We start from the raw sequence: 25842 nt of genomic DNA on the forward strand, positions 1-25842 counted from the left end.
CAGCTGCTGCAAAGTGGTTGTTATGGAAGTATTTTGCAATTTCAGCAACATTAGTCTTTATTTCTGGAAGACTGAAGTCTTTGGCTAGGAGGTGCATCAAATGAGCCCTGTAACTGTATGTTATTATCTTGGGGCTCATCACTCTCTTCTAAATAATTTCTTCTCATCTTGGATACATTTGCAGCGTTGTCTGTGACCAGCTGCGTACTATACATTTGAATTTTTTTTCAGTTTGTTATAGCTTTGACTGCTACTTCTTGTAAGTATTCTGCTGTGCGCGCGCATTTCCTGATGTATCAATTGTTTCTGTAAGGAAGACATTTCCTCCTTCTGTTGTCACACAAGCACGTACAACAGGATTATTGTGGACATTGCTCCGTCCATCAAGACTCAGGTTAACAATTTTACTATCTAGACCTTTTGCAGACTGCTCAGTTTCTCTTTCATAAACTTTATCCAGCAATCTGTTTGCGACGTCTGCTCTGCTGGGTGGACTGTATCCTGGTCTTAATGACTGAACCATGGGTTCTCAATCATACAGAAAGGAAAGTTTGTTGCATAAACAACCAGGCAATTTTTTCATCAATTACCTCTTTTTGTTATCCGCTGGTTCTTATCACAAAATTATCTATGGTTGTTTCTGGATGATGGAGATTTTTCTTCTTTTTGCTACAGATAATATACTGTGGCTATGTGACAAACACTATCATTGGCAGATAACTCTGATAGGATAGAAAATGATGGTGATCTTGAAGGTGGATAGTTTTCAGAATCCTGTATGTTGAGGATGGATTCTCCCAAACAAAATAAGTCAATGCAGTTATTTAATTACTATTACCATACTGCTCATTTACTACTACTCATTGCATTCACTGACACTCAGTACTACTTTAAAGGTGAAATTGTAAAAGGAAGATCTGCCTATTTCAGCTATTTATTTTTTAGTTCAACTGCATTTAAAATGATAGTACCATAGAGTAACAACTATATTTTTTGCTCAAACATGAGAATTCAAGAATAGTCCAGAAGGAAGACAGGCAGTCCTTAAGAAAGAAGTATGAAATAAAGTTTACCAACCTGAAGATTCTTCATGGTCAGACATGTTCCTTCTCAGGAAAAAGCTGCGTTGAAGATGATGAAAGGAACACTTCTCATGATGTTGTTCCATCCGTGTAACCAGGCCTGACATTTCTTTGTTACACTGTTTGTATTTTGCATGCTTGCCTGTCTTACCCACAGGCAGAGGAACTTCATTAAAATATTCTCAAATTGGGTCTCTTTTACGGCCTATTGCCATAATAGGTTTTCCCTTCTAGGGAGAGAATGGTATGGTAGGTCTCAAATCAATGATGGCTATGTTCAGAAAGACCTCAAGACTTCTAGAATATGCTGCTCAAACAAACAGTTTCACTTTTGTTTCTACTGCCTGTCGCTCCCTTCTCACATTTATCTCCAGACTTCTTCTCCTTATCCAGATCTATTCCGCCCCCAATAATCTTCTATTCATTGAACTTTTTGAAACTTTTCACTTTTAGAGAGAGGTAAGGGATTGACTCTGTGTACACAAATTTGCAGAGGGACTATAGGGTTTGTCTGTTATTTCTCACCTCTATATATTTATTTTTGCTGTTAACAAGCATGTTATTTCTGAAGACACAAACCCAGTTTTAAAATTGCAAAACTAAGCATCTCTGATGGTATCTTCTAGACTGAGCACTGAGTCCCATTGGGTAGACAGAAAGATTAACCTAAATAATCTATACAGAAGCCCCTGGAACCTTATAAGATTGGGTCCCTAATCGATTAACTATTGGAATTCATTTACAAAACTTTTCTTAAACATTACATGAATATATTATCTCATACTATATAATTGGAATTTATAATCCCTATTCCATGATGAGATATTGTTGAGCTATAATGTATCTTAATTAATACTATCTTTAGATAAAATATTTTTTGAGGAAAAAACCTATCCAAAAAATCTGATTTAAATACAAAAAAGTTGATTTTTTAAAAAAAATCATTGATTTTTATTCACCCTGCAAACAATACTATTGCTATACTGTAAATCTTATGTACAGTGGAAAATTTCATAGGCACTCATTTTGAAAGGTAACATTACTGTAGTAACAATAGGCCAAATAATTTCTTCCATAGGAATAAAAAACCCTGAACAGGAAACCAAGTTTTGATTTGCAGAGTTTGATAAATCATCCTCAATTTGAGTATAAGCAGGGGAAGAAGTGGCTCTGAGAATTTTGTAGAAGCCCACAACAAACCTGCACAGCTGCAGTGGGTGAGGAGGGAAGAGTGGGGCAATCACTTGAGCTCTGCTTAGAGACACTCACCAGCAATCTCACAAGTCTCCCTTATCTTATCTGAATCACTTTCCCCTCCAAGGGAGTATTCATGTATAGAAGGGGTTGCTGCATTTAACATAACTTTACAAGGTCAAGATTATCGTGCATGGTAAATTCTTGCTGATTATGAGGAGGATATCCCATGCTTGTACATGAACTGAACATAAATTCATGGAAGGGGCTGGTAAAGGATGGGTAAAATTCAGTTTCTAATGTGCATAATTTTGAGTAAATACTATCCATTTTTCCTTTAAGTATTTCTCAAAGGAATAACTTGACCCCAGGAGGAAATTTTCACAGTTATTTATATTTCTTTAACATTTCCTGAGAGCTGATCTATATTAGAGAAATTGCACCAATATGTCTTAGCCACTATTATGTCTTTCTTTTAGACTGTCGTTTCTCTGGAGCAGGGACTGTCATTTTCTATACATTTGCACAGTGCCCATCACAATGGGCCCTCCACTTGCTTAGCCTCTAGAAATCCCTGCAATATAAATATCAATAAAACAATTTTAAAATAGGCCTTGTTACACTGGTTCAGTGGGGGAGGAAGGTGTTTCATAGCCAGCCCAGATTGTAGGATGGAGGCTAAGAGTCAGCAGATTTACACGCCTGGGTGGCCTATAATAGCTGCCAGTCCACAGTGGTACTCCTAGGTGAGAGAGGCTTTACAGAACTACTTTCAGGTGCTGGAACTGGCTAGCCTGTCCATAAAAGAGCAGAAAGAGGCCTTTTGTTGATCTGTCATTGGCTACTGCAGAAATCTAGATGGGGCCCTGAGCTGTGGTCAGGCTTAGGAATAAGGCAGGCCCAGCATATGCTATGATGCTCTACATTTGTGAACTAAGAAAAGCGTAGGGAAGCCACTGACAGCTGTGCGTGGCAGGGCCTTACCCATCTTTTTGCTGCTGCTTTTAGGAAATACACTAAAGGTTTAATACATTTGTGACCCCCTGACAAAAAACAAACAAACAAAAACAAACACCCTGAAAACTAGTTCTTGTCCAAGTTCTTATTTGCCAGTTATTATTATTGCCAAACTCACCTGTATTGATTTAAGCTAAATCAATTTAAGCAAGGTTTAAACCAGTTTCAGTGTCCAAATGAAGGATTTGCAACTTTTCTAAAACAGACCAGCACTTAGAGATTTTCTCCAAAGCATGAAATAGTTTAACAAAATCTGAATACCAGAGCATAAGAAGTTTTGGTATGATGAAATATCATTAGTAGACAATACTTTGGCTTTCTAATTCCCAACAAAGACAGTGCTATTTGAAAAATACACGTCTTATAATTGTATTATAGCATTAAAACAACATATATTATTTGTCCGGAACCACTTGCTGCAGCCTGGTATGGTACTTTCAGTATTAGCTTATATTAAATTTAAAATCAAGATAAGGTTTAAACTCAGCTATTCATCTGCAAAACTAAAAGTATCACTCCATTCTGAAATTCACCAAAATTAGCTTCATTAAAACACACAGTAGCTTAATTCAAAGGTTTCAGAGTAACAGCCGTGTTAGTCTGTATTCGCAAAAAGAAAAGGAGTATTTGTGGCACCTTAGAGACTAATCAATTTATTTGAGCATGAGCTCACGAAAGCACATGCTCAAATAAATTGGTTAGTCTCTAAGGTGCCACAAGTACTCCTTTTCTTAATTCAAAGGATATTTTATCAAGCACTTCTAATTATGCAACTGTTATAAATGTTTCTGTGAATTGAGCACTAATAGATTCTATAGCTCTGGTAGGGATGATAACCTGACTTGCATGAATTAAAATAGTTTGACAAAAACATACCCAACACTGTAGCCTCATACTATTCAATAAAAGCAGCAAACTCTGTGTGGGTGTGTGCGCGCGCATGCATGTAATCTTACTGCTTATATCCAATAGTGTGAGGCTAACCCTATGACAAAGCTCTGAGAAGGATATTTGCAAACAGATATCACTCCTATAACCTTGACACTGAAGTTGGTCTAACAACTTCTATACAATTTAGTGATGTGTGAAAACAGATAATGGTCCAAAACATAGAAATGGCAGCATTTAAAATTCATAGTACCACAAGGCCATTAGTTTCCCCACTGGGCCACTTGAACTTTAATAACGTCTGACCTGGTTGGCCAATAAGTTCTAACTGAAGACAGAGGAAAATTGCCAGTATTAGATACTGTTTGAATGATTTTTCATTTAGAAAGATTTTAGAAATTCCTCCAGAGCACCAATTCTTCCTGTGGACAGCTCATTTTTTTTGGTGTCTTCTTTAAATGGACAATATATTTTAAGGCAACTCCAATATGAACAGTCTTTATCAAATACAAATAAAGAAAATAAAATGCAGATCTAAAATTGCCGGAGTAAATGCAGATTATCAGCAGAGGCAGTGAACAGGTAACATAATGCTAGTTCTCCTGTGTTATATTCCAAGAAGCCCTTGAGGAATTCCACCACGATTTCAACAATTTCCATCCCACCACCAACCTCAGCCTGGTCCAGTCCACACAAGAGATCCACTTCCTGGACACTACAGTGCTAATAAACAATGGCCACATAAACACCACCCTATACCGGAAACCTACTGACCGCTATTCCTACCTGCATGCCTCCAGCTTTCACCCTGACCACACCACACGATCCATCGTCTACAGCCAAGCTCTGCGATACAACCGCATTTGCTCCAACCCCTCAGACAGAGACAAACACCTACAAGATCTCTGTCAAGCTTTCTTACAACTACAATACCCACCTGCAGAAGTAAAGAAACAGATTGATAGAGCCAGAAGAGTTCCCAGAAGTTACCTACTACAGGACAGGCCTAACAAAGAAAATAACAGAACGCCACTAGCCATCACCTTCAGCCCCCAACTAAAACCCCTCCAACGCATTATTAAGGATCTACAACCTATCCTAAAGGATGACCCAACACTCTCACAAGTCTTGGGAGACAGGCCAGTCCTTGCCTACAGACAGCCCCGCAACCTGAAGCAAATACTCACCAACAACCACATACCACACAACAGAACCACTAACCCAGGAACTTATCCTTGCAACAAAGCCCGTTGCCAATTGTGCCCACATATCTATTCAGGGGACACCATCACAGGGCCTAATAACATCAGCCACACTATCAGAGGCTCGTTCACCTGCACATCCACCAATGTGATATATGCCATCATGTGCCAGCAATGCCCCTCTGCCATGTACATTGGTCAAACTGGACAGTCTCTACGTAAAAGAATAAATGGACACAAATCAGATGTCAAGAATTATAACATTCATAAACCAGTCGGAGAACACTTCAATCTCTCTGGTCACGCAATCACAGACATGAAGGTCGCTATCTTAAAACAAAAAAACTTCAAATCCAGACTCCAGCGAGAAACTGCTGAATTGGAATTCATTTGCAAATTGGATACTATTAATTTAGGCTTAAATAGAGACTGGGAGTGGCTAAGTCATTATGCAAGGTAGCCTGTTTCTTCTTGTTTTTTCCTACCCCCCCCCCCCAGATGTTCTGGTTTAACTTGGATTTAAACTTGGAGAGTGGTCAGTTTAGATGAGCTATTACCAGCAGGAGAGTGAGTTTGTGTGTGTATGGGGGTGGGGGGGATGTGAGAAAACCTGGATCTATGCAGAAAATAGCCCGACTTGATTATGTAAAGAGTTGTCACTTTGGATGGGCTAGCACCAGCAGGAGAGTGAATTTGTGTGGGGGGTGGAGGGTGAGAAAACCTGGATTTGTGCTGGAAATGGCCCACCTGTTGATCACTTTAGATAAGCTATTACCAGCAGGACAGTGGGGTGGGAGGAGGTATTGTTTCATATTCTCTGTGTGTATATAAAGTCTGCTGCAGTTTCCACGGTAAACATCTGATGAAGTGAGCTGTAGCTCACGAAAGCTCATGCTCAAATAAATTGGTTAGTCTCTAAGGTGCCACAAGTACTCCTTTTCTTTTTGCGAATACAGACTAACACGGCTGTTCCTCTGAAACCTATCACAAGAAATGATGTTCAGGATTACCATTCAACAGTCACAGTAAAAGAACTGTAAACTTAAAAACATACAAGATTATAACTCACTGAGGTATTTTGTAATCTCCAAAAAAAGGGAAAAAACGGCAAGTCATCAAGAGAAGATGTAATTTTATGTGCATGTTTGCATACACATGCGTGCATGGAGACAAGAGTAGTATTTCATAGAACACACAGTTAGACGCTAAATGAAAAGGATAAACACCAATTAAAAGTACAATTAAAAATGCAATTGTGAAAACAGACAAGAAAGTCACACAAACAGAATATAATATTGTGTAACTTCTTAAGTGAATGGACTTGCCGGCCTATTTTTGATAATGCGTGCTGAAAATAGAAATATAATTTTGGTAGACCTTATCAAAGTTAAATGGTAGGCTATTTGTTGAATATACATTTAGAACATGGAAATCATGAAGAGGTTTTTTGCAGTAATTGCTCTTTCATCAAATTTTTAAGTAAAACCTCTCTCCTTTCAGCTAATCCCCACCTAACAAAATCCCATCCTAAAATTGGGAGGGGGAAGGGTGGAGAAGTCATGGAACTAACCTGAGATTAGTAAATCATCATACTGTTCACATGTTATATCCTTTCTCCTCAGCCCTTTGTCTACCATGTCTATTTTGACTGTAAACTCTTCAGGACAGAGACTGTCTCTTACACTATGTGTGTACAATGCCTTATACAATAGGATCCTGATCTTAGTTGAGGTTCCTAGGCTCCACAATAATAGAATTATTAAATATTCCAATATAGAGTGGGTAAATATGCTTGACTATTGCAGCACTATGAAGCCATAAGAGTGAGAAATCAGTATCCCTATGAAATCCCACGTCTGTGTGTTTAAATATGAAACTAGCAAACAGTTTTCCCAATATTCAGATTGTTTAAAAGTTACAGTGGAAACAGGTTTGTGTGTGACTTATACATATGTGCTCAGTATTTGGAATCCAGTTTTGGGCTGCGCCATAATAATACTACCACCAGAAATGGCAGCAGAGTATTGAGGGACAAAGCTGACAAGCATTTTTCATCAACAGAACATAAAGTGTTTTACAAAGTTGGGTACGCATTTATACCCTCATTTTAGAGATGGTGTAATGGAGATAAACAGGTTTTCTGACTTGCCCAAGGTACAGACAAACTCAGAGACAGAGCTGGGCACAGTTGCCTTACACCCAGCTCCATGTCCAATCCACTACACCCACTATGCCTGCAGGAAGACATTAAATTGATTAAAATACAGGAAGTCATTGTCCAAACTCAGCATAGGACAGAAATAAATAAACAGCATAAGCAATTTTTTTTAATTACAGTTTTATATCTTGACATTGTAATCTGCCAATCGACTGAGAGTATGGCTCCAAAAGTGCATGATCAACTGATGCACATTAGTCCTACCTATTCCGTCAACATTTGTATTTCTATCCTCAACTTGACCAGCACTTAATTTTAGTATTTCCTTCTGAAGATTTGTTTTAAAATGGCAGTGAAATAAAAAAATCATTGCCATCTGATGATGGGTATTCAGTGGTCTGTGTGAACAGAGTTTGGTGGTCTTATTTCAGCTTCCAGGTTGTCTTGCAGCATAAAGACTATAATTACAATGAACACTAAGTGGCAGTTAAAGCAGAGTAGCCAAAGACTGAATGTTCAGGGAGATTGAGTTACTCTCAGGACATATCTCCACTGCAATCAAAGACAGCGGCGGATGGCCCAGGTCAGCTGAGTCAGGCTCATGGGGCTCGGGCTGCAGAGCTATAAAATTGTAGTGTAGTTAGACACTGGAATCTGGGCTCTGAAATCGTGCAAGAAGGGTAGGTCTCAGAGCCTGGGCTCGAGCCCAAGCATTTACATAGGAATTTTATAATCCCGCAGCCCAAACGCCATGAGCTCGAGTCAGCTGATACAGGCTCAGAGACTTGTAGCATTGTGTTTTTTATGGCAGTGGTGACCATCTTCCAGGTCAGAGTTGAGGCCTATAAATTACAGTAATGGGACCACATTGTACTCAGATTGTGATTGCGAGAATCATTTGACAGAATCTTCCCATGTTTTCATTTCCATCTATCTGTTAGGGCAATTATATGGCTCCCTCAACAGCACAGTTTCAGATCACGATATCTCAGCCCATCTGATAAGGACTATTGGAGATTTGTGATAATATATAGACTTAATTTGCTTTATGCAAAATGAGAAAGTAATTTCACTTGATAGATAGTCTCCCTTACTTTTTTCCCTTTAAATCTGATCTGAGCACATAACCTATTATTTTTCCTCCTTTTCTTCAGCCATAGCTATACTAGCCACCAAAATGATAAATGCACCAGTTTTCAGAAGCATATTTTTCCTTTCATACTTATTAACTTCAACTCTAAAGATAATTGGACCTTACATTTAAATTTAAAAATTAGAAAAATACTTTGGCCTGTATAAAAACATATGTGCCAATTAAAAATCCTTAAAAATAACCCCAAAACACATTTGCTATAAGTACATAATCACATTTAGAAAACTATAAATTATTTTTAAATTTAGTATTTACAAGCAATTAATTATAAAAACAGCCAGGTGGCTTTCATTATATAAATGACTATTAATGTCATTGGCCTCCTGCTGCTACCGTATTTAACATTTGCATGTGTTACATAACTATCTCCAGGTACAAATGAACACCTAAAAAGTCATCAAAGTTTTTAATGACACCATTATAAGCAGTTAATTTTAAAAAGTTAATGTTTTACTGATGGTTTCTATAAAAGATGATAATCTTCAGTATATAATTAAAATAATATGTAGTTCTAACCAAGTCTGGAAGTTATTTTTTCCCCATTGCTGTGTATAACACAAGTACAATTTTAAGTCATGTCTATTTTATAAAGTTAAATATTTAAAGAAAGAAAACCATGTTTACAGCTGAAAATTTAGGATTACAAAGCTAACCATATATTAAATTTAATTAATTAATACCTCCTCACAAACTGCTAGAGCAGTGTGATATTTTGCTACTTTATTTTTATATTACCCCTTTACAGTGTGTTACCTTACAGATGTAGGAAGAGCATACACTTTAGAAAGTTTGCTTCCACCTCCACAAGCAGGGATAAGAAACTGAATCCCACAACACTTCCTTCCCACTAAAAATGTGGCAGATAATATGAAGTTGTGCAGGAGGTTGGACTAGATGATCATAATGGTCCCTTCTGACCTTAATACCTATTAATCTATGAAGAATAAGAGGTCGTAAAATCCAAATTGTTCCTTAGACCTGCATTATATATTTTTAAAATGTCACTTTCACACAAGCTACACACCTAGCAGTAAGAATTTACAGAGAACATCCGAGAAAGTGATTCATGACATGATACAACTCTCCCCTGCAGTTTTTATTTCATTTTATTTCCAACCCCCAATCTAAAAAACCCTAAGATGTATACACTTCTTAAAGCACTCCTGAGTACCCTTTGCACGCCTCTCTTTAAAGTGACATGATCACAGTACTTTCCCCCTATGTAAGGGTGCAAAAGAATAAGAATTCTATTGGAAACCTAATCCATGGACTAGATGAAAGAAGTTACCCTGAATGCAAGTATTTTCTAACTTCACGTGGAGGCCAGCCATGCTACCTGTCTGAACTGCCAGAATTCCACTAACCCAAGAATAGGTGGCTGAGTGGGTAAGCTGACTGACTACAACCCAGAAGGCTGTGGGGTTTGAGTCTTGCATGATAGAACACTGAAAGGAAATCTCAATTTCATCCAGATGCAAAATGCCCTATGGTCTATCAGGCTAGGGCACTCAAAGGTGATCAGATGTGATGCTGGCCACATTGCTCTCTTGTGCACTGTTGGCTATGAAACGGTCTGCCTTAATTGCTTCAGTCTGATGAGCCACTGGCTTGGGGGAATTTTGAACTTTGAAGAAGCAAGAGGCAAAGGCAGTGTTGAAAGAAAGAGGGGGCGGAGACAGGGACAAGGGAAACCTAACATCCAAAATTACTGTTAAACATGGGATTAGCTCAATTTACAATACTCAAGTCACATGATTGTTCAAATTTTATAATTTGATAGTGGAATTGTCAAAATACAGTCAAAAGTCTATGCATGGGTTGTTTTGTTTTAAGTGCGTACACAGAGGCTACGATTTTCAAATGGAGCCTAAAGAAGGTGGGCACTCAAAATTAACTGAAAATCAGTGGGACCTGGACACCTAACTTCTATATACTCCTTTGCAAAAATCATAAGATGGTTTTAAAACTTAGCCATTTTACACTTATAAAGGTGACCCACAGAGAAATAAAAGTGATTGTGGCCTTAGTTGCTTTATGATGTATAAAAGACCTGAAAAGTTGTTATTTTTTCGGTTTGTTCTTTACATTAGAAATATCAGGTCTTAATATGCTACAAGACTCTTGGAAAAACTGCAGAATTAGAGAGACCATGACATCACAAAAGGCAGGAGACTGGAAAATGAGAATTCAGAGAAGGGATTTTTGGTCAGACTATTTGAATTTCTCTGTGTTACTGATAACTAAGTTAACTCATTTCTCCTGTTAAACACTTATGGGAAAGTACTCTGTGAAATTCAATACCTCTGCTTCTTAAATTGAGACTTTCAATCCAGTTCTCCAGTAAAAACAGGGATGTCAAAAATGGTGTTTTGTTTTTAAGCAGCAATTTGAAAATTGCAGGAATGAAAAGGGACATTTAAAAATCTGTTAACTGTAGTGGAAATAAACATGAAACTCAATTTTTCTTGGTACCAAAGTACTTTGTTAATGTACCAGTTTTCACTAAACCAATCACAAAAAAATCTTTATGTTAAAGTTGACTGTTTATATGTAATCTGTTACCTGGAAAAAAACAGAAGGACTCTCTAGCCACCTAATCACCATATCAATGACACATGCCACAACAGAGAAGCACTAGTTTATTTGATTGATCATGGTAGATAAACTCCAAATAACAGAGAAATTAACAAATGCTTGACATTTGCTCAACATCCATTATTCTGACACTGCTTTCAGAATTTCAAAGCCTGGGAGTATGCTTAATCAACATTCATATTCCCTAATGAGCTACAGGCACCATATTGCGCCCCGCCTTAGTACTGATGAAAACTGCATATTGGCCATTTCCAAAATGTTCTGGGACTCCACATAGGGCCCCTTCTCTCTCTTGTTCCTGTTCTGCAGTTTTCTTTTAAACACTTCCAAGACAAAAGCATCTGCCAGTTTTTTCTCTCTGGGGATGTATGCAAAATGAACTTAACAGTTTTAAGGCAGGAGAAACCCTCACATCTAAATTCATTCATAGGACAGAAAAGGGCCTAAGAGGCCTCTCCAGGGACAAAACCCTGCTGAAACGTTCCCCGACAACAGTGGGAGCTTTATAAAATCTAAGTCCAGACAATTTCCAATTCAAATGCCCAGCATAGCATGACCTTTGTCAGATCTATGAGTCCTAGATGCACCCACTATTTTTTTATTCTAACCAGCACAGACATTAGACAGGGCACTACAGCTAAGCAGGAGGTTCAATATTTGCATGCTCTTCTATTGTGAAAATGTAACAGTGACAGCACTGTGTCGAATTCTTTTCCCTCTAGAACTTTAACTCCATAGGAGAGGCATAGCTGACAGATGACTCTCCCAACATCTGTGTTATGTACACTGCACAGCTGAGGAACCTTGGATCACTGTCATACCATCTTGGAGATGACCTACAACTTTCTTATATCTACCCATTATCTGAAAAAAAAATATACCATTTGAAAATACACTACGATTTTAACAAAAAGTAAATATGGCAAGAAAGATTAACATAATTTATAATCATTAAGCTGTTCACACAGCAGCTCAACATGTTGTATAAACATCATATACAAAATGATTTATCAGAACTGACATGGTGCACATCATATTGTATTATTGAATAAGCTTACTAAAATTTCATGGATCAAGCTCCACTTCTGAAAGCACTAGAAAGCCCTAGAAAAATATTTGTTCATGATTTATTTTGATTACCTTTTACAGCTACATGACAAAGTGGAACTCACAAAATTACAAGGTTAAAGTTTACACAGTTATTGCTTCATATACTAAAACATAACAAATGGTTTCCATGTCTGTGTAGTGTTTTACTTGCATTTAGTAGTCAGCAGCACACTATGCTAAGCACTTAGTTTTCTGCTGAATATTTTAATGATTTTAAATAGCGCTTACAATAAACATCCTGACCCACGGTAAAAATGTTAGTGAGACTTTGTATATGGATTATTTTTGGTAAGGAAAGACAGACAAGCAATGAATTCTATAAATTAAACCGAATCTATTGTTATCAATATGTAGTAAATATTGAGAGGAAAAACAAATAAAAAATCTAACCAACTATGAAGAGGAAGAATTTTCAGATGTCACTAGAGGAGTTCAGAGTGATTCCAGGTTCCTAGTGTAAATTTTAAACATATAGTTTGATCTTCTGTCTTAGCAGGAAGGTCAGAAATTGTATGCACTGGATGGCCAACAGGACTCCTGCCTATGAAAAGGATAAACCCAGAGGACACACTGGACTACTAGAAAAATTATTTAAACTAAACAGAGATCTTTTCTATAAAAGCCTATCATTCTCTCATAGATTGCCGATGACAAAGAAATTCAACAGAGATACGTGAAAAACAGTGCCACCGCCTCCCTCTACCCCTCCATTTTTGGGGAATTAAATTTAATGATTAAGAGGTTGCATTTCTAATCTGAAAACAGAATAATGTATAAACATATTTCTCATGTAAGTATCAGTTTATTTGTCAGACTGAAAACACAAACTATCCAGGTACTCCAACCACTAGAGTGTCTGCCAAGTATTTAAAAATACAAATCCCTTTCTTCTTAGCCTGTAGGAGAAATAGCTTGATTAGTTTACAGGTTTTCATTTCTTTATATCATCTGTGTTTTTCATTTAGCTCTTAAAATATCCAGAGTTCTATGACCATAGAATCATAGAAATGTAAGGCTGGAAGGTGCCTCAAGAAATCATCAAGTCCATACCCTGAGCAGGATGAAGTAAACGTAAACCATCCCAGACATGCATTTGTCCAACCTGTTTTTAAAAGCTTCTAATGATGGAGACTTTACAATCTCCCTTGGAAGCCTATTCCAGAGATTCACTACTCTTATCATGAGAAAGTTTTTCCTAATATCTATTTTAAACCTCCCTTGCTACAGATTAAGCCCATTACTTCTTGTCCTACCTTCAGTGGAGATGGAGAACAATTGATATCTGTCCTCTTTGGAACAGCGCTTAACATATTGGAAGACTTATCAGGTCCCCCCTCATTCTTTTTAAACATGAGTTTCTTTTAACATTTCTAAACCTATTTTATCATTTTTGTTGCTCTCCTCTGGACTCCCTCCAATTTCTCCACATCCTTCCTAAATTTACTGCCCAGAGCTGGACACAATACTTCAGCTGAGGCCTCACCAGTGCTGAGTAAAGGACGACAATTACCTCCTATGACTTACATACAACCCTCCTGTTAATACACCCCAGAATCATATTAGCCTTTTTTGCAGCTTGTCTTTTGCAGGAGTTCCATAGTCTAGGTCAGGGGTGGGCAAACTTTTTGGCCCAAGGGCCACATCCGGGTTGCGAAATGGTATGGAGGGCTGTGTAGGTAAGGCTGTGCTTCCCCAAACAGCCTGGCCCCCGCCCTCTATCCGTCCCCTCCCACTTCCTGCCCCCTGACTGCTCCCCCCAGAACCCCCGACCCATCCAAGCCCCCTGCTCCTTGTCCCGACTGCCCCCTCCCAGGACCCCATCCCTTATCCAAACCCCCTGACCGTCCCCCCCCCCCCCCAAACCTCCACCCCATCCAACTGCTCCCTGTCCCAACGGCCCCCCAGGACCTTCTGCTCCTTACCCAACCGCCCTCCCCACGCCCTCTTACCAGAGCGGCAGAACAGGCTTATGGGAAAGCCTGGGAGGTGGGCGGGCGCAAGTTGTGCTGCCCACGCGGCAGCACAACTGCAGAAGAGGGGGGGACAGCAGGGGAGGGGTCCAGGGCTAGCCTCCCCGGCCGGGAGCTCAAGGGCCAGGAAGGACGGGCCCATGGGCCACAGTTTGCCCACCTATGATCTAGGGACAGCTCCTGCAAAAGTTCTGTCTCCTGCATTCATGAGCCTCTCTTTATTGACTGACAGTTTCATTGTTCCAGTGGAACATAGTGCAGTAGGAAGCCATGGAAAGTGGGAGAGAGACAATTTCATAGACGATTCTGAATCTCAGAAGTTGACATGAAATTCCTTCCATGGGGAGCCAGTGCAAGGAGCAGATCACTAGTCTGATGTGTTCATGACCACCTATTCTAAGCAGATGAGCTGTAGCATCTCTACCAACTTTAGCTTTATCAGAATATGTAATTTCACTCCTATAAAGAGTCGCAATAATAAAACAAACGTGAAAAAACTCATTAGCGGGTTTGCATCTGATAGGATGGTGTGCAGTCTAGCCAGCACAGATAGAAGCGGGTGCTTTGTCTCACCATTGCTAGTTGGGCATCCTACTGCAATGATGAGTTCATGAAATAATATGAGTGAAAACGCTCATCACTATGACTGAAGGCATTATTTGCATGCTGCTGGCACTTTTGTTCATGTTGTCTCACCAGTTCTCCAAACAGTTTTATATGTGTTGTGAAACATGGGGAATTTGATTAAGCCAGTAGGATGCCGCAGGTGAAGGAATAAGTTGCCCCTATCACCACCTTGGACTGCCTGAGAAAGACCTGTGCCATTTCAGGGCATTTTTGTTCATTCCTGCTGTTTCTTGGAGGCAGGGCAGGAATGTCTGGTGACCAATGGTACCAAATGCTACTGAGACACCTGACAGAGGCTGGGTATGGATGTATTTTCCTTTTCTATGTATAAGAGGAGGTCATCCACCAGAGCCTAGTCCAAGAAAGTGGCATTGGTGATTGTTTATTGCTAGCTTCTAAATTTATCTTGCTTAGAAAAGGGAGACTGGATACTGGGTGGTAGCTCAAGAGATCTCCAGCATAAAGCAATGTTTTCTGTAGTACTGGTTGGACTACTAAATGGTACTTTAGGGTGGGTGGTAGATTCCCCTCATAAAAAGGTGGCCAGCTTTTAGAACAGGTCCCAGGTATTCTGTACTCTCTTCCCACTCAAGGAGAGGGGTCAAACCAAAAAAATGAGAGAATGTCTTCACAGGACCAATAAGAGGTTGTAGTTGCTAAAAGCCAAAAAAACATGGTAGAACTTAATATATAGGGTGAAATCTTGGCCCCACTCAAGTCAATGGTAGTTTTGCCATCATCTCTAAAGGGACCAAAATTTCATCTTCAGTGTGCAGGAGTTGATCAGATGTGCTAGTAACACTGACTCTAAGTAAGATATTGTTTCCTCAAACTTTCTTCTGGTGGATTGCCACTAAAATAATAAGGTAAAAGTGGAAATAGAGAAAAAAAAAGTTACTGTATTATAAATTCTCACTGAAATCCTTACCAACTATTCCTTAACATGAAATACAATTTAGCTTTCTAAGATTATTTTCAGGTTGCAGACTATTATGCTGCTTTCACTGAATAGGACACTTAGAAGGATAAACAATTACAAAAACGACTGTCACAAGAGCATACATTTTATTTTACTTAGTGATATGATAAGCTTAGGAGCATATATCAAGACCAAAATGGTCTTGGTCATTAATTTAGGCAATAAATCATAGGTCTTGCCAACCATGATGGCAAACAGATGCTAACAAGGAAATGTATTATTTAATATTGCCATGTGTTATAAAAATGTAAGTGTATTTAAGACGTCTTAAATTTTTATAATAATTGCGTTTAATACATTACTGTTTTGACACATACAGGAATAAAATTTATAGATCCCAGTCTGTAGATGTTTCCTCTTCTGTGAATATGGAGTATATTCCAGAGAATTTAAAAAAAAAAAAAAAAAGCAAGCGGGAAAATAATATCTTATAGTTTTGTAGTGAACACTGTCAGCACTGAAATTCATTAGATGAACAAGACTACTACACGTGTACTTTACATAAATAGCAGTTTTTCCTCAAAATTCCCAGGAAACACAAATAGCAATGAGATTTTAAACATTTAAATTCTGAACCGTAGTAACCAGGTATTTTTCTAATCTACGGGATAGCAAAGAGCCCAGTGTTTGGTACAAGGTTAACATGGACTTAAAAATTTGCCAAGTTACCTACATAAATTGCAAGGTTTATCATGGATCATTTAAAATATTGACCTTTTATATTTTTTTTATCCTACTACTCAACTTGCTTCTCCCTGCACATTAGTTTAATTCTTCCAGTGCTATGGTAAAATGTTCATCAACAAGATTCTTTGAAGAATCATTAAAAACAAAATCTCTTCCAATACTTCTCACATACACCCATCATCTTCCACAGAGCATTGCCCTTTGGTTCAAGTACTAAAATCTGAAAGCTCAAGGAAAGCTGTCCTGATTTTTAGTCAGGCCAGCCACACTAGAAACAGAACCATTGTGCACATCTCTCTCTCTTTCCACCTCTATATCGCTCCCTCCAGTACAGCAGGCCATGGTCTCCTAGCAGGTAGAGCAGATAAGACTATGTTGACTTTTTCAAACAATCATTTTTGTTTCACTGTAACATGACCGCTCAGTTAATGACTTATTTTGTTTGTATATCATTTTGTTTAACTTTCCTTTTCAATCAGCTCTCCCAGGTATCAACACAGTTCCCTTTCTTGCAAGTGCTACAGTCAATGCTTTAAAACACTTGAGGAAGCAGTGATCAGTGTATGGAAACTAAATTCTCTTCATTAAATCTACTGAAGCAGATATTAAAAATGCATTTAATATACTGGCAATGGTTTGTGGGCATCACTGACTGTGACAGGCCAGTTACTGATGAGCTGCTGTCAGACGGCCTTCTCAGCAGGAATCTGTCTAAGACTGCTGAAGGACAGCAATATCTTCCCTTGTGTGTAAGCTCTATTCATCTCCCAAGTATTTACTAAATCACAGGCCTCTGCACACAAACCCTGCGTTTCAGCACATGCTAACAAATGATGGATGGCCTAGTCAATTCGTTATGTCCTGAAAGCGTGATTTCCTGCCATTCCAATCATCAAACCTCTAGAGCCTTCAGAGCTGATCAGTCCTGGAAAATATATTTTGCAGGCTCTATTAAAGGAGTAGAGGTTCCTTCCATTAGAGTCTCAAACTTTTTTTTCCTCCTGGCTGATTTAAAAAAAACAAAACAAGAAACACACCACCACCACACAAAACCATCACTATTATCTGTGTAAAGTATTCAATGTTCGGGGTGTACATCATTAGCGTATTAGTAAGATAGGACTCTCCTAGAATATTAGTAGTGGATTTAATTTGGCTAAATAAAATAAAAACAATTCTCATTTTTACAGTAAACACATATATACCATTTTATAGATATGGCCTCTTTATTATGTAACCTACAGAGCGTCTAAAACTTTTTCTTGTATAATGGCGCTCATTTGAACAAATACCTTCTAGAGGAATAGAGCACTCACAAGGACACATTCCCTTTGTATTATTCAATCCCTGTGAAATATATCAACACAACTCCTTTAATTGAATTTCTGCTAAAGGGAAAAGCCATTTAGGAATAAACTTCATGTGTTCCAAAGATAGGCTGGCTGTCAAAGGAATAAAGTTTTTTTTTTATTCAATAAGGTAATATCTGACACCTTCTTTTCTACATGCTATGAGAACATTGTATATTTAGCTTTGCTAGTCAATGACATATCAGAGCAAAACACACATATCTCATACCTTTTACTCAGACAAACAATTGAACAAGTTGGTCTACTGCAGCTAGAGTGTCAGCTGTGCTTAGATACATTTTGGTTCATGGTAGAGAACAGAGCTGAGCTAACAAAGTAAATAACCATCTGGTGATCCTAAAAACTAAGATTTCTATTCCTCTGCTTGCTAGGTATGATCCATCCAGACCCAGCACAAGCTTTTCCACATTGCCCTGCCATTCACCTCTACCTTGACCTGGAGATTAAGCTCACTTTTATTGCACACAGAGGTCATCTGTATTAGGTCAAAATTCAAAGTCCCTTGTCAGCTAAGGTTGATATATTCCAACCTTTCCTACTCTAATGCATCAAATTTTTCATGGTGAGGTCATATTCAGTAGACAGTGTATTCAGCAATTTATTGTGCCATTGTAATATAGCTTAGACTATGATTGTCCACAAAGCTATCACATGAATAGAATATTTTTCACTATGAGGTACCAAATCTCTTCTTCCCGTAAAACTCTTAACCTGAACTTGTTTTCAGACATCAGAAGAATGATACCATAAGTAATTGTCCCTGAAGTACAATCAGAATTACCATTTTTACCATTATAGTCCTTCGCTACACAAAATATGACTATAACAATAGCCCAAAATCCATGAGTCAATTAAAAAAAAATCACATATGGTCAGTGTTAAATCTTCCATGCCATCCCTACTCAACAGCCACAATAATCTGGCCTTTAAATCTACAGACATCTGTTTGTCTTTCAGAGGACACCAAAGTTGCTACACGATGAAATATCGCAAAGGACAAAAGTGCTACAACAGTCATATTACTATACTACTAAATATGATTACTACAACATATATATAACTTTACAAAGCATTACATTAAAGTATGTTGTGACCACCAAAAAGAGCCTAATTAGTCTATTCCTTTAACAAGTTTATTCTTTCCTTCGTATTTAAGATAAGTGCACCTATTTTGAAGTATAGCACATTTCTAGGGAATTTATTTCCAGATATGCTTCAACAAGATACTGTTGTCTTTATACTTCACCATTAAATCCCACCAATTTCAATGGGCTTTGAATAAAGGCATGAGCTGATTTTAACACATTTGTTATTGTACAAATTCCTCAGGACAAGAAAGACTCGCTCTTTACCTAGCCAATATGACTGCTACAATTCAGATGCTTCCCCACGTGACAGTTCCTGCTCCATAGCCGTCATAGTTGAACATTTCACTATTGTAACAAGCACTGCTCTTTGCAGAGATGAACTAGCAAAAGAAATAAGCTATAGATGTCACATCTCAGCTATAACAACCCTGCATACATCTCAGAATAGACAGAGAGAGGAAAATAAAATAAAAAGTCTTCAACCCAATGTTCTTACCCCCTTCAAGTATGGGCAAATCTACGCCACAAATGTAAAAGCAAAAAACAAACAAACCTTTAAGAGAAAAAATTCATACTTCACCCAAAAAATAAGCCTTCAAGCTTTCTTCTTCCTCATTAACTCTTCTAGAGTGAGGTAAGCACAACTTTCATTTTGGCTGTGTACCACTGCAGTCTCACATGGATTTTGGTCATTTCCATGAAACTTGTCTTGCATATGTAGTAAAAAGTTCAGGTTAAGTCTTGAAAAGAGACTTTGCATTTTAGCATTAAACACAAATTGTATGCACACTTGTGCAGGGTTACTTATATACAATAGCTATTGGGAAGCCATATCCCACCTTGCTGAATAAGTTTCACTTAGAGTCACATTCTCAGTCATACATATATTCTACTTCATGGCTAAAATGTAGATTAAAACACCCTCCCAGATTCAAGTCAGCATTCAGCCTTTTAACAAAAGGCTTCTTTATAACAAAAGTTACAATTTCCACATTGCAACTTACTCAAGTAATTGGGGACTTATATTCTAATTCACTTCCTATAAAGTTATTTTGACTGTAATAGAGTTCATTGTAATTGGTTGTTACGACATACAAGATTTCAGTAAGTTTATCCAGAATTTTTCAAGCCTCCAACTGTCTAAGACCTCATCCCATATTCTCAGGCCATCTACGTGCTTAGCTAAATGTAGCTTGAAGTGCAAGTTACATTTTAAATTATATTAGCTTTTGCTCCAAATACTATTGGCAAAGCAAAACAGTAGTCAGGCTTCAGAGTAGCAGCCATGTTAATCTGTATTCACAAAAAGAAAAGGAGTACTTGTGGCACCTTAGAGACTAACAAATTGTCACCCATAAATGATGGTATTGAGTTTGAAGGCTCACAGATAGAAAAAAATTAAAACCTCTCAAGGAAACTAGTATTTGTGTAGGCTGCTGGAGATGGTATATATTCCAAATAAATTGGTGCACTACTGCAAAGAGTTGCCACTTTTAAAGATAGAATTGAAACATATAATGACTGCTTAGGTTTACATATCTACCGGAGGGCCGAATCCTGCTTTTTCCTCAAGAGTGAGTAGTCCCATTGAAATCAATGACATCATTTGTGTAAACAAGGCATGAAAAATTCACTCACTAAGAGCCACCAGGAAAATGTCCCCAGCAAGTGGTAAGGAGGAGCAGAGAAGGAGGGGGTTTTAGCTATGAATTTTTCCTGTCATTTAAAATTTCATATTTTAATAACAATGCTTATAAGTCCTTACAAATGCCAAGACTGCCTTCCAAGTGCAAGCACAAACTGTTATGCTGCTGTTTTCTTAAATCTGAAAACAAACAGCCCACTACCTCTACAACTTATCAAGCTTTCCCAATCTCCCCCCAACCCCCTCACTTTCACTTTCTGCTACTATTCAGAAACCCATGGGTAGCGGTGAAACTGACAAGAATCATGTCAATTTTACTCTGCTGTTGCTTAGAACTTTCCCAGGCAGCAAATGACCCAGGGACTGATGCTACTCATGAGAAAGACAACACTCCTCATTTCTTCCTTTACAAAATAAAAGGAGGCTGGGAGAGGTAAAACAACAGGAACCCTCACCCTCCCATCGCAAAACAGCGAGAAAGCTCTGGGTGGTAGTGATGATGCTGGAAAAAGAGGAGGAGAGTGTACTAACTTGATTTATATATATTTTAATGAGATGACAAATGTGGTTGATAGAGGTAATAGCGCTGATGTATACCTACGCATATGACTTGGCACCGCTTGACATTTTAATTAAGAAACTAGAGGACCACAAAAATCAACATGGCATACATTAACTGGATTAAAAAGTAGCTATCAGGGTCTCAACATTTAATTGTAAACAGGGAATCATCATTGAGCATGTGTGTTTCTAGTGGAATCTCACAGGGAATGTTTCTTAGACATATTCTTTTTACCATTTTTATCAATAATCTGAAAGAAAAGATAAAATAATCACTGATAAAATTTGCAGATGACAAAAAGATTGGGGGAACTGGTAAATAATGAAGAGGGTAGATCACTAATACAGAGAAATCTGGATTATTAAGTAATCTGGGCACATACAAACAATATGCATTTCAGTATAGACAAATGTCTATCCTGGAAAGCAGAGACTGAAAAAGATTTGGGATCATGGTGGATAATCAGATGAATATGAGCTCCCAGAGCAAATGCTGCCTAAAAACTAATGTGATCTTTGAATACAAAAAGAAGAGACTGTCGAGTAGGAGAAGGGAGGTTATATTATCTCTGTGTTTGGCACTGGTATGTCCACTACTGGAATACTGTACCCATTTCTGGTGTCCACAATTCAAGAAGGATATTGAAAAATTGGAGAGGATTCAAAGAAGAGTCACAAGAATCATCTATGGATCCATGCCTTATAGTAAAAGTTCCAAGGAGCTCAATTTATTTTTCTTAATCAAGAAAAGGTTAAGGGGTGATTTTTTTTATTGGCGATTACCTTGGCTTGTTGGATTTTTGAATTAAGGACATAGTCTATGGAACGGCAGCACTGCACCCTCCACTCTAACAAAATGGAGTGTAATTGGCAATTTAAACATAAAAGTTAACTGCATCGTTTTACTAGAAGTAGTACTACTTGTAGTAATCATTGTCTTTTACAGATAGAAAAGACTTATCAGTTCATAGAATATCAGGATTGGAAGGGACCTCAGAAGGTCATCTAGTCCAACCCCCTGCTCAAAGCAGGACCAATCCCTCAATTTTTGCCCCAGATCCCTAAATGCCCCCCTTAAGGATTGAACTCACAACCGTGGGTTTAGCAGGCCAACACTCAAACCACTGAGCTATCCCTCTCCCCCCATGCTGTAGTATGCAACTCATGACACCCCCATTGCACATATATAGATTTGTAGGATCAAAGTACCTGGTAAATGATATGTGGGGAGGTGAACAGAAAGTTCCTGAATGTGTTTGAAAGTCTGTGTGATGTTAAACCAACATGTTAAACCAGTGCAATTTTGTGTATGAACATTCATAACAGATTAGACAGTCCACAATCCAAATTGCATCAGTTTACCTAAAGGTGTGATGTTAAACTGATTTAATTAAATTGGTGCAAGTTGTGTGCACAGACCAGGTCTGGGATGATCCAGGGTTTTGTAAATAGATGAAAGGGAAAGCTTGTTGAAGGTTGAGGGCTGGTGTACACTGAAACTTTACATCAGCATAGCTACTTCTTTCAGAGGTGTGAAATATCCACACCCCTGAGAGACATAGCTATGCCAGCCTAACCTCCAGTGTAGACAGTACTAAGTCAATGGAAGAATTCTTCCATCAGCCTAGCTACTTCCTCTCGGGGATGTGGATTCACTACAGTGACAGGAGAATCCCTCCCATTGCTGTAATCTGTGTCCACACTAAAGTGCTACAGTGGTGCAGCTACAGCTGTGCCACTGTAGCGTTTTAAGTGTAGACATTCCCTCATTCTACAACTAACTCTACAAGGGGTATGTCAGCACTAGAATGCTATAGCGGCACAGCTGTAGTGGCGCTGCTGTAATGCAGACACAACAGCAACAGAATTTTTTCATCAATTTAGCCATGTCTATACCAGGGGCTTAATTTGACTTAATTACATCACACAGGGCATGACATTTTTCACAACCCCTGAGTGACATACTTAAGCCAAGCTAACGTTTTAATGTAGACCAGACCTAGTGGGCTAAGTGGACTCCAATCTCTACAAAAGCCTGCAGCTACTTCGGGGGTCTCAAATGCTGAAAAACTATTTTCATTTATTTTTAAATATTAAATTTGGGAGGGAGGTGGGATCTTGCTTTGTAACTGAAATGGAAGCCAGATATTTGAAAGTCCTCTCATGGAATTTTCAGTTGAATGATTTTCCCAACTTCCAGCTTGGTGATTAATAAATCCCAGTAGACAGCTGTCATCGTCACAAAAAAATGCAACCCAATGTGCATTTTTACTTGCTACCTCAGCAGAGGTTAATGAGAGAATGAGAAGGGAGGTTGAACTACCCTCTTACTCATAGAGGTAGTCCATCCAGCTCAGTGTTGAAGCATATTGGTAGAGAGGTTCAGAGAAGTTGGCGTTGCACAATTTATTTTCTGCAGAGAAATACATTTAGGCCAGGGAAAGATCATTACTTTGGAGTAATTCACCAACACTAAGGCTTGGTCTACACTAGGAACTTATGTCAGTATAACTACATTGCTCAGGTGCGTCTAAAATCCCCATCCCATAGTGACGTAGTTATACTGACCTATTCCCCAGTTTAGATAGTGCTGTGTCAATGGGAGGACTTCTCCTGTCCATATAGCTGCCACCTCTCAGGGAGGTGGAGTACCCTCGCCGACGGGAGAAGCTCTCCACAACAGGTACCATCTTCACAAAAACAGCAAATTGTAAACCACCCCCCCAACAAACGTTATGCCTACATAAAGCACTGAGAATATAGTCCTAAATATCCAGAAAGCATAAGTAAATCCCACATGGCTGTCACTATCACCTCATATCATCAACCCCCTTCCCAAAAGCCTGGGACAGGAGATGAGCTTTGCAGCCTCCTGAATGTTAACAAACATGACCTCTATCATAGCTAACAGAAAGTAAATGCAAGAAATGAGGCCCAACTCGTATCATCCATACTCTTCAGTTTTATCCAAGTAGGTATTTACCTGACTGTGTTGGTGATCTTAACTGCAGCAATATCAGAAGGTGAGATTGGTTAATGCTCATCTAAGCAGGTGATCCTTGACTGGGCCTTCAACCAACCCAACAGTGGCATGATGTGTAGAGAAAAGTTACAGCAGGGTCTGCTGGCCATTCCTGTCCCTGTACTAGAAGGGAAGGGAAATAGCATCCCAAGTAGGATTCTGCCTCAATTCCCCCCAAGTCAGGGATCAAGGCAATGATAGCTCACTCAGGCAATTGGATCCATCTGGAGTTTGGGGGTTCACATAGGGTAACAGAGGCCTCTTATTTGGGGGGCATCCTTTATTTTGTTCCCCCATCAGCTCACACAAGACAGACATTACCCCCTAGATGACTGTATGCTGCACGATGGGGTGTGTGTGTGTGTGTGTGTGTGTGATTTTGAACCATGTAGAATTTTGTACCACGCAGAAAACCACCATGCAGGGCTGCCCTTAGAAACAAGATCTAGCTCCTATAACCCACGCATGGAGATTGCAGGCCACCCCATAAGCCCAGAGGAGTGGGGGCTGTACTGGCACAGGGTGGCAGTCCAGGGCTGTGGAGTGGAGGCAGACTTACCTAGGGAATCTCTCCTTCAGCTTCCTCAGGCTCTGTCTGGTGGGCTGCACGTGCCCCAGGAACTGGGCTATTTCATCATACTGGGCTTTACTCAGCTTCATGCCTCGCACTCAGGAACCTCCCAATCATACAACGCAGGGCTGCAGCAGCCAGAAGGGAGGAGGGGGGCGCGCCCGCTCTAATCCTAGGGGATGGGGAAAGAGGAGAATGGCGCTGCTGCCGCAGCAAGGCTCTGACACCCCGCGCGAGCGCCCAGCGTTGAAAAAGCCCAGCGCCCATGCGCGACAGTTACCGGCTCCTGCCGCCCCGCCCTTGAGGAATAAGGAGGTGGGGGGGAGAACGAGCGGCGGCGGCGGCGGTTGGGAGGAGTTAACGCTTGAGGGCGGGGCTGCGCCACGCCACGCCGCAGGCTCTTCCGCGCGGTGGGCAGGCTCTGGCTATGCCTGAGCAGGTAGTCGGTTGCTGCGGCCATCTGGCTACTCTAGTCCCACGGTGCGCCTCCTTTCCGGCCGCTGGTGCAAAGGGAGTGGAGAGCTGTGCCTGCCCCCCCCGCCGCCCCAGCTAAGTGGAGCGGTTACTCTGTGGTTGCTGCCCTCACTGGTTGCATACCGTAGTGCTGTTCTTTGCCCCTGCCATGGGAGGTGGAAGTGCAGCTTCCGGAAGGACCAGTTTGGGGAGGGCCAGGGGGGAAAAGCATCCCTTGAGAGGGATAAAAAAAAATGGGGGTACTTGTCCCGTGACTCGCTTCCTTCCCTGGCCTGCATCTTTGCACGGACCAGGAAGTGGCTCACAGTGCCAAGAGTGTGAGTAAAGGCCTCATACAAGCTGTGTAGCCATTGAGGGATACAGGGGGGCAAGGTTTGGGAAGGACAAGAGTTGGCACCCTGTGTGAGTATGCCCAGAGATCTATGGATCCTAAAACTGTTACTGGGAGG

The 25842-nt window shown here is 39.6% G+C and overlaps 1 protein-coding gene across 10 annotated transcripts in view; it reads right to left on the reverse strand.

Annotated features, from left to right (window-relative positions):
• Positions 1-25227, reverse strand: part of CDIN1 (CDAN1 interacting nuclease 1) — a 245111-nt gene extending 219884 nt beyond the window's left edge. For 3 of the 10 annotated variants that reach the window (XM_075129735.1, XM_075129733.1, XM_075129734.1), the window contains exon 1: positions 24908-25215. In XM_075129735.1, the coding sequence (XP_074985836.1) occupies positions 24908-25008 (101 nt within the window). In that variant the 5' untranslated portion in view covers positions 25009-25215. Of the gene's footprint in view, positions 1-24907 lie in introns of all 10 variants that reach the window. The other 7 variants (XM_075129731.1, XM_075129730.1, XM_048855821.2 and 4 more) reach the window with 5 other exon arrangements.
• Between the last annotated feature and the right edge of the window lie 615 nt (positions 25228-25842).

Source organism: Caretta caretta, chromosome 6, assembly GCF_965140235.1.
Source record: "Caretta caretta isolate rCarCar2 chromosome 6, rCarCar1.hap1, whole genome shotgun sequence".
Lineage (NCBI taxonomy): Eukaryota > Metazoa > Chordata > Testudines > Cheloniidae > Caretta > Caretta caretta.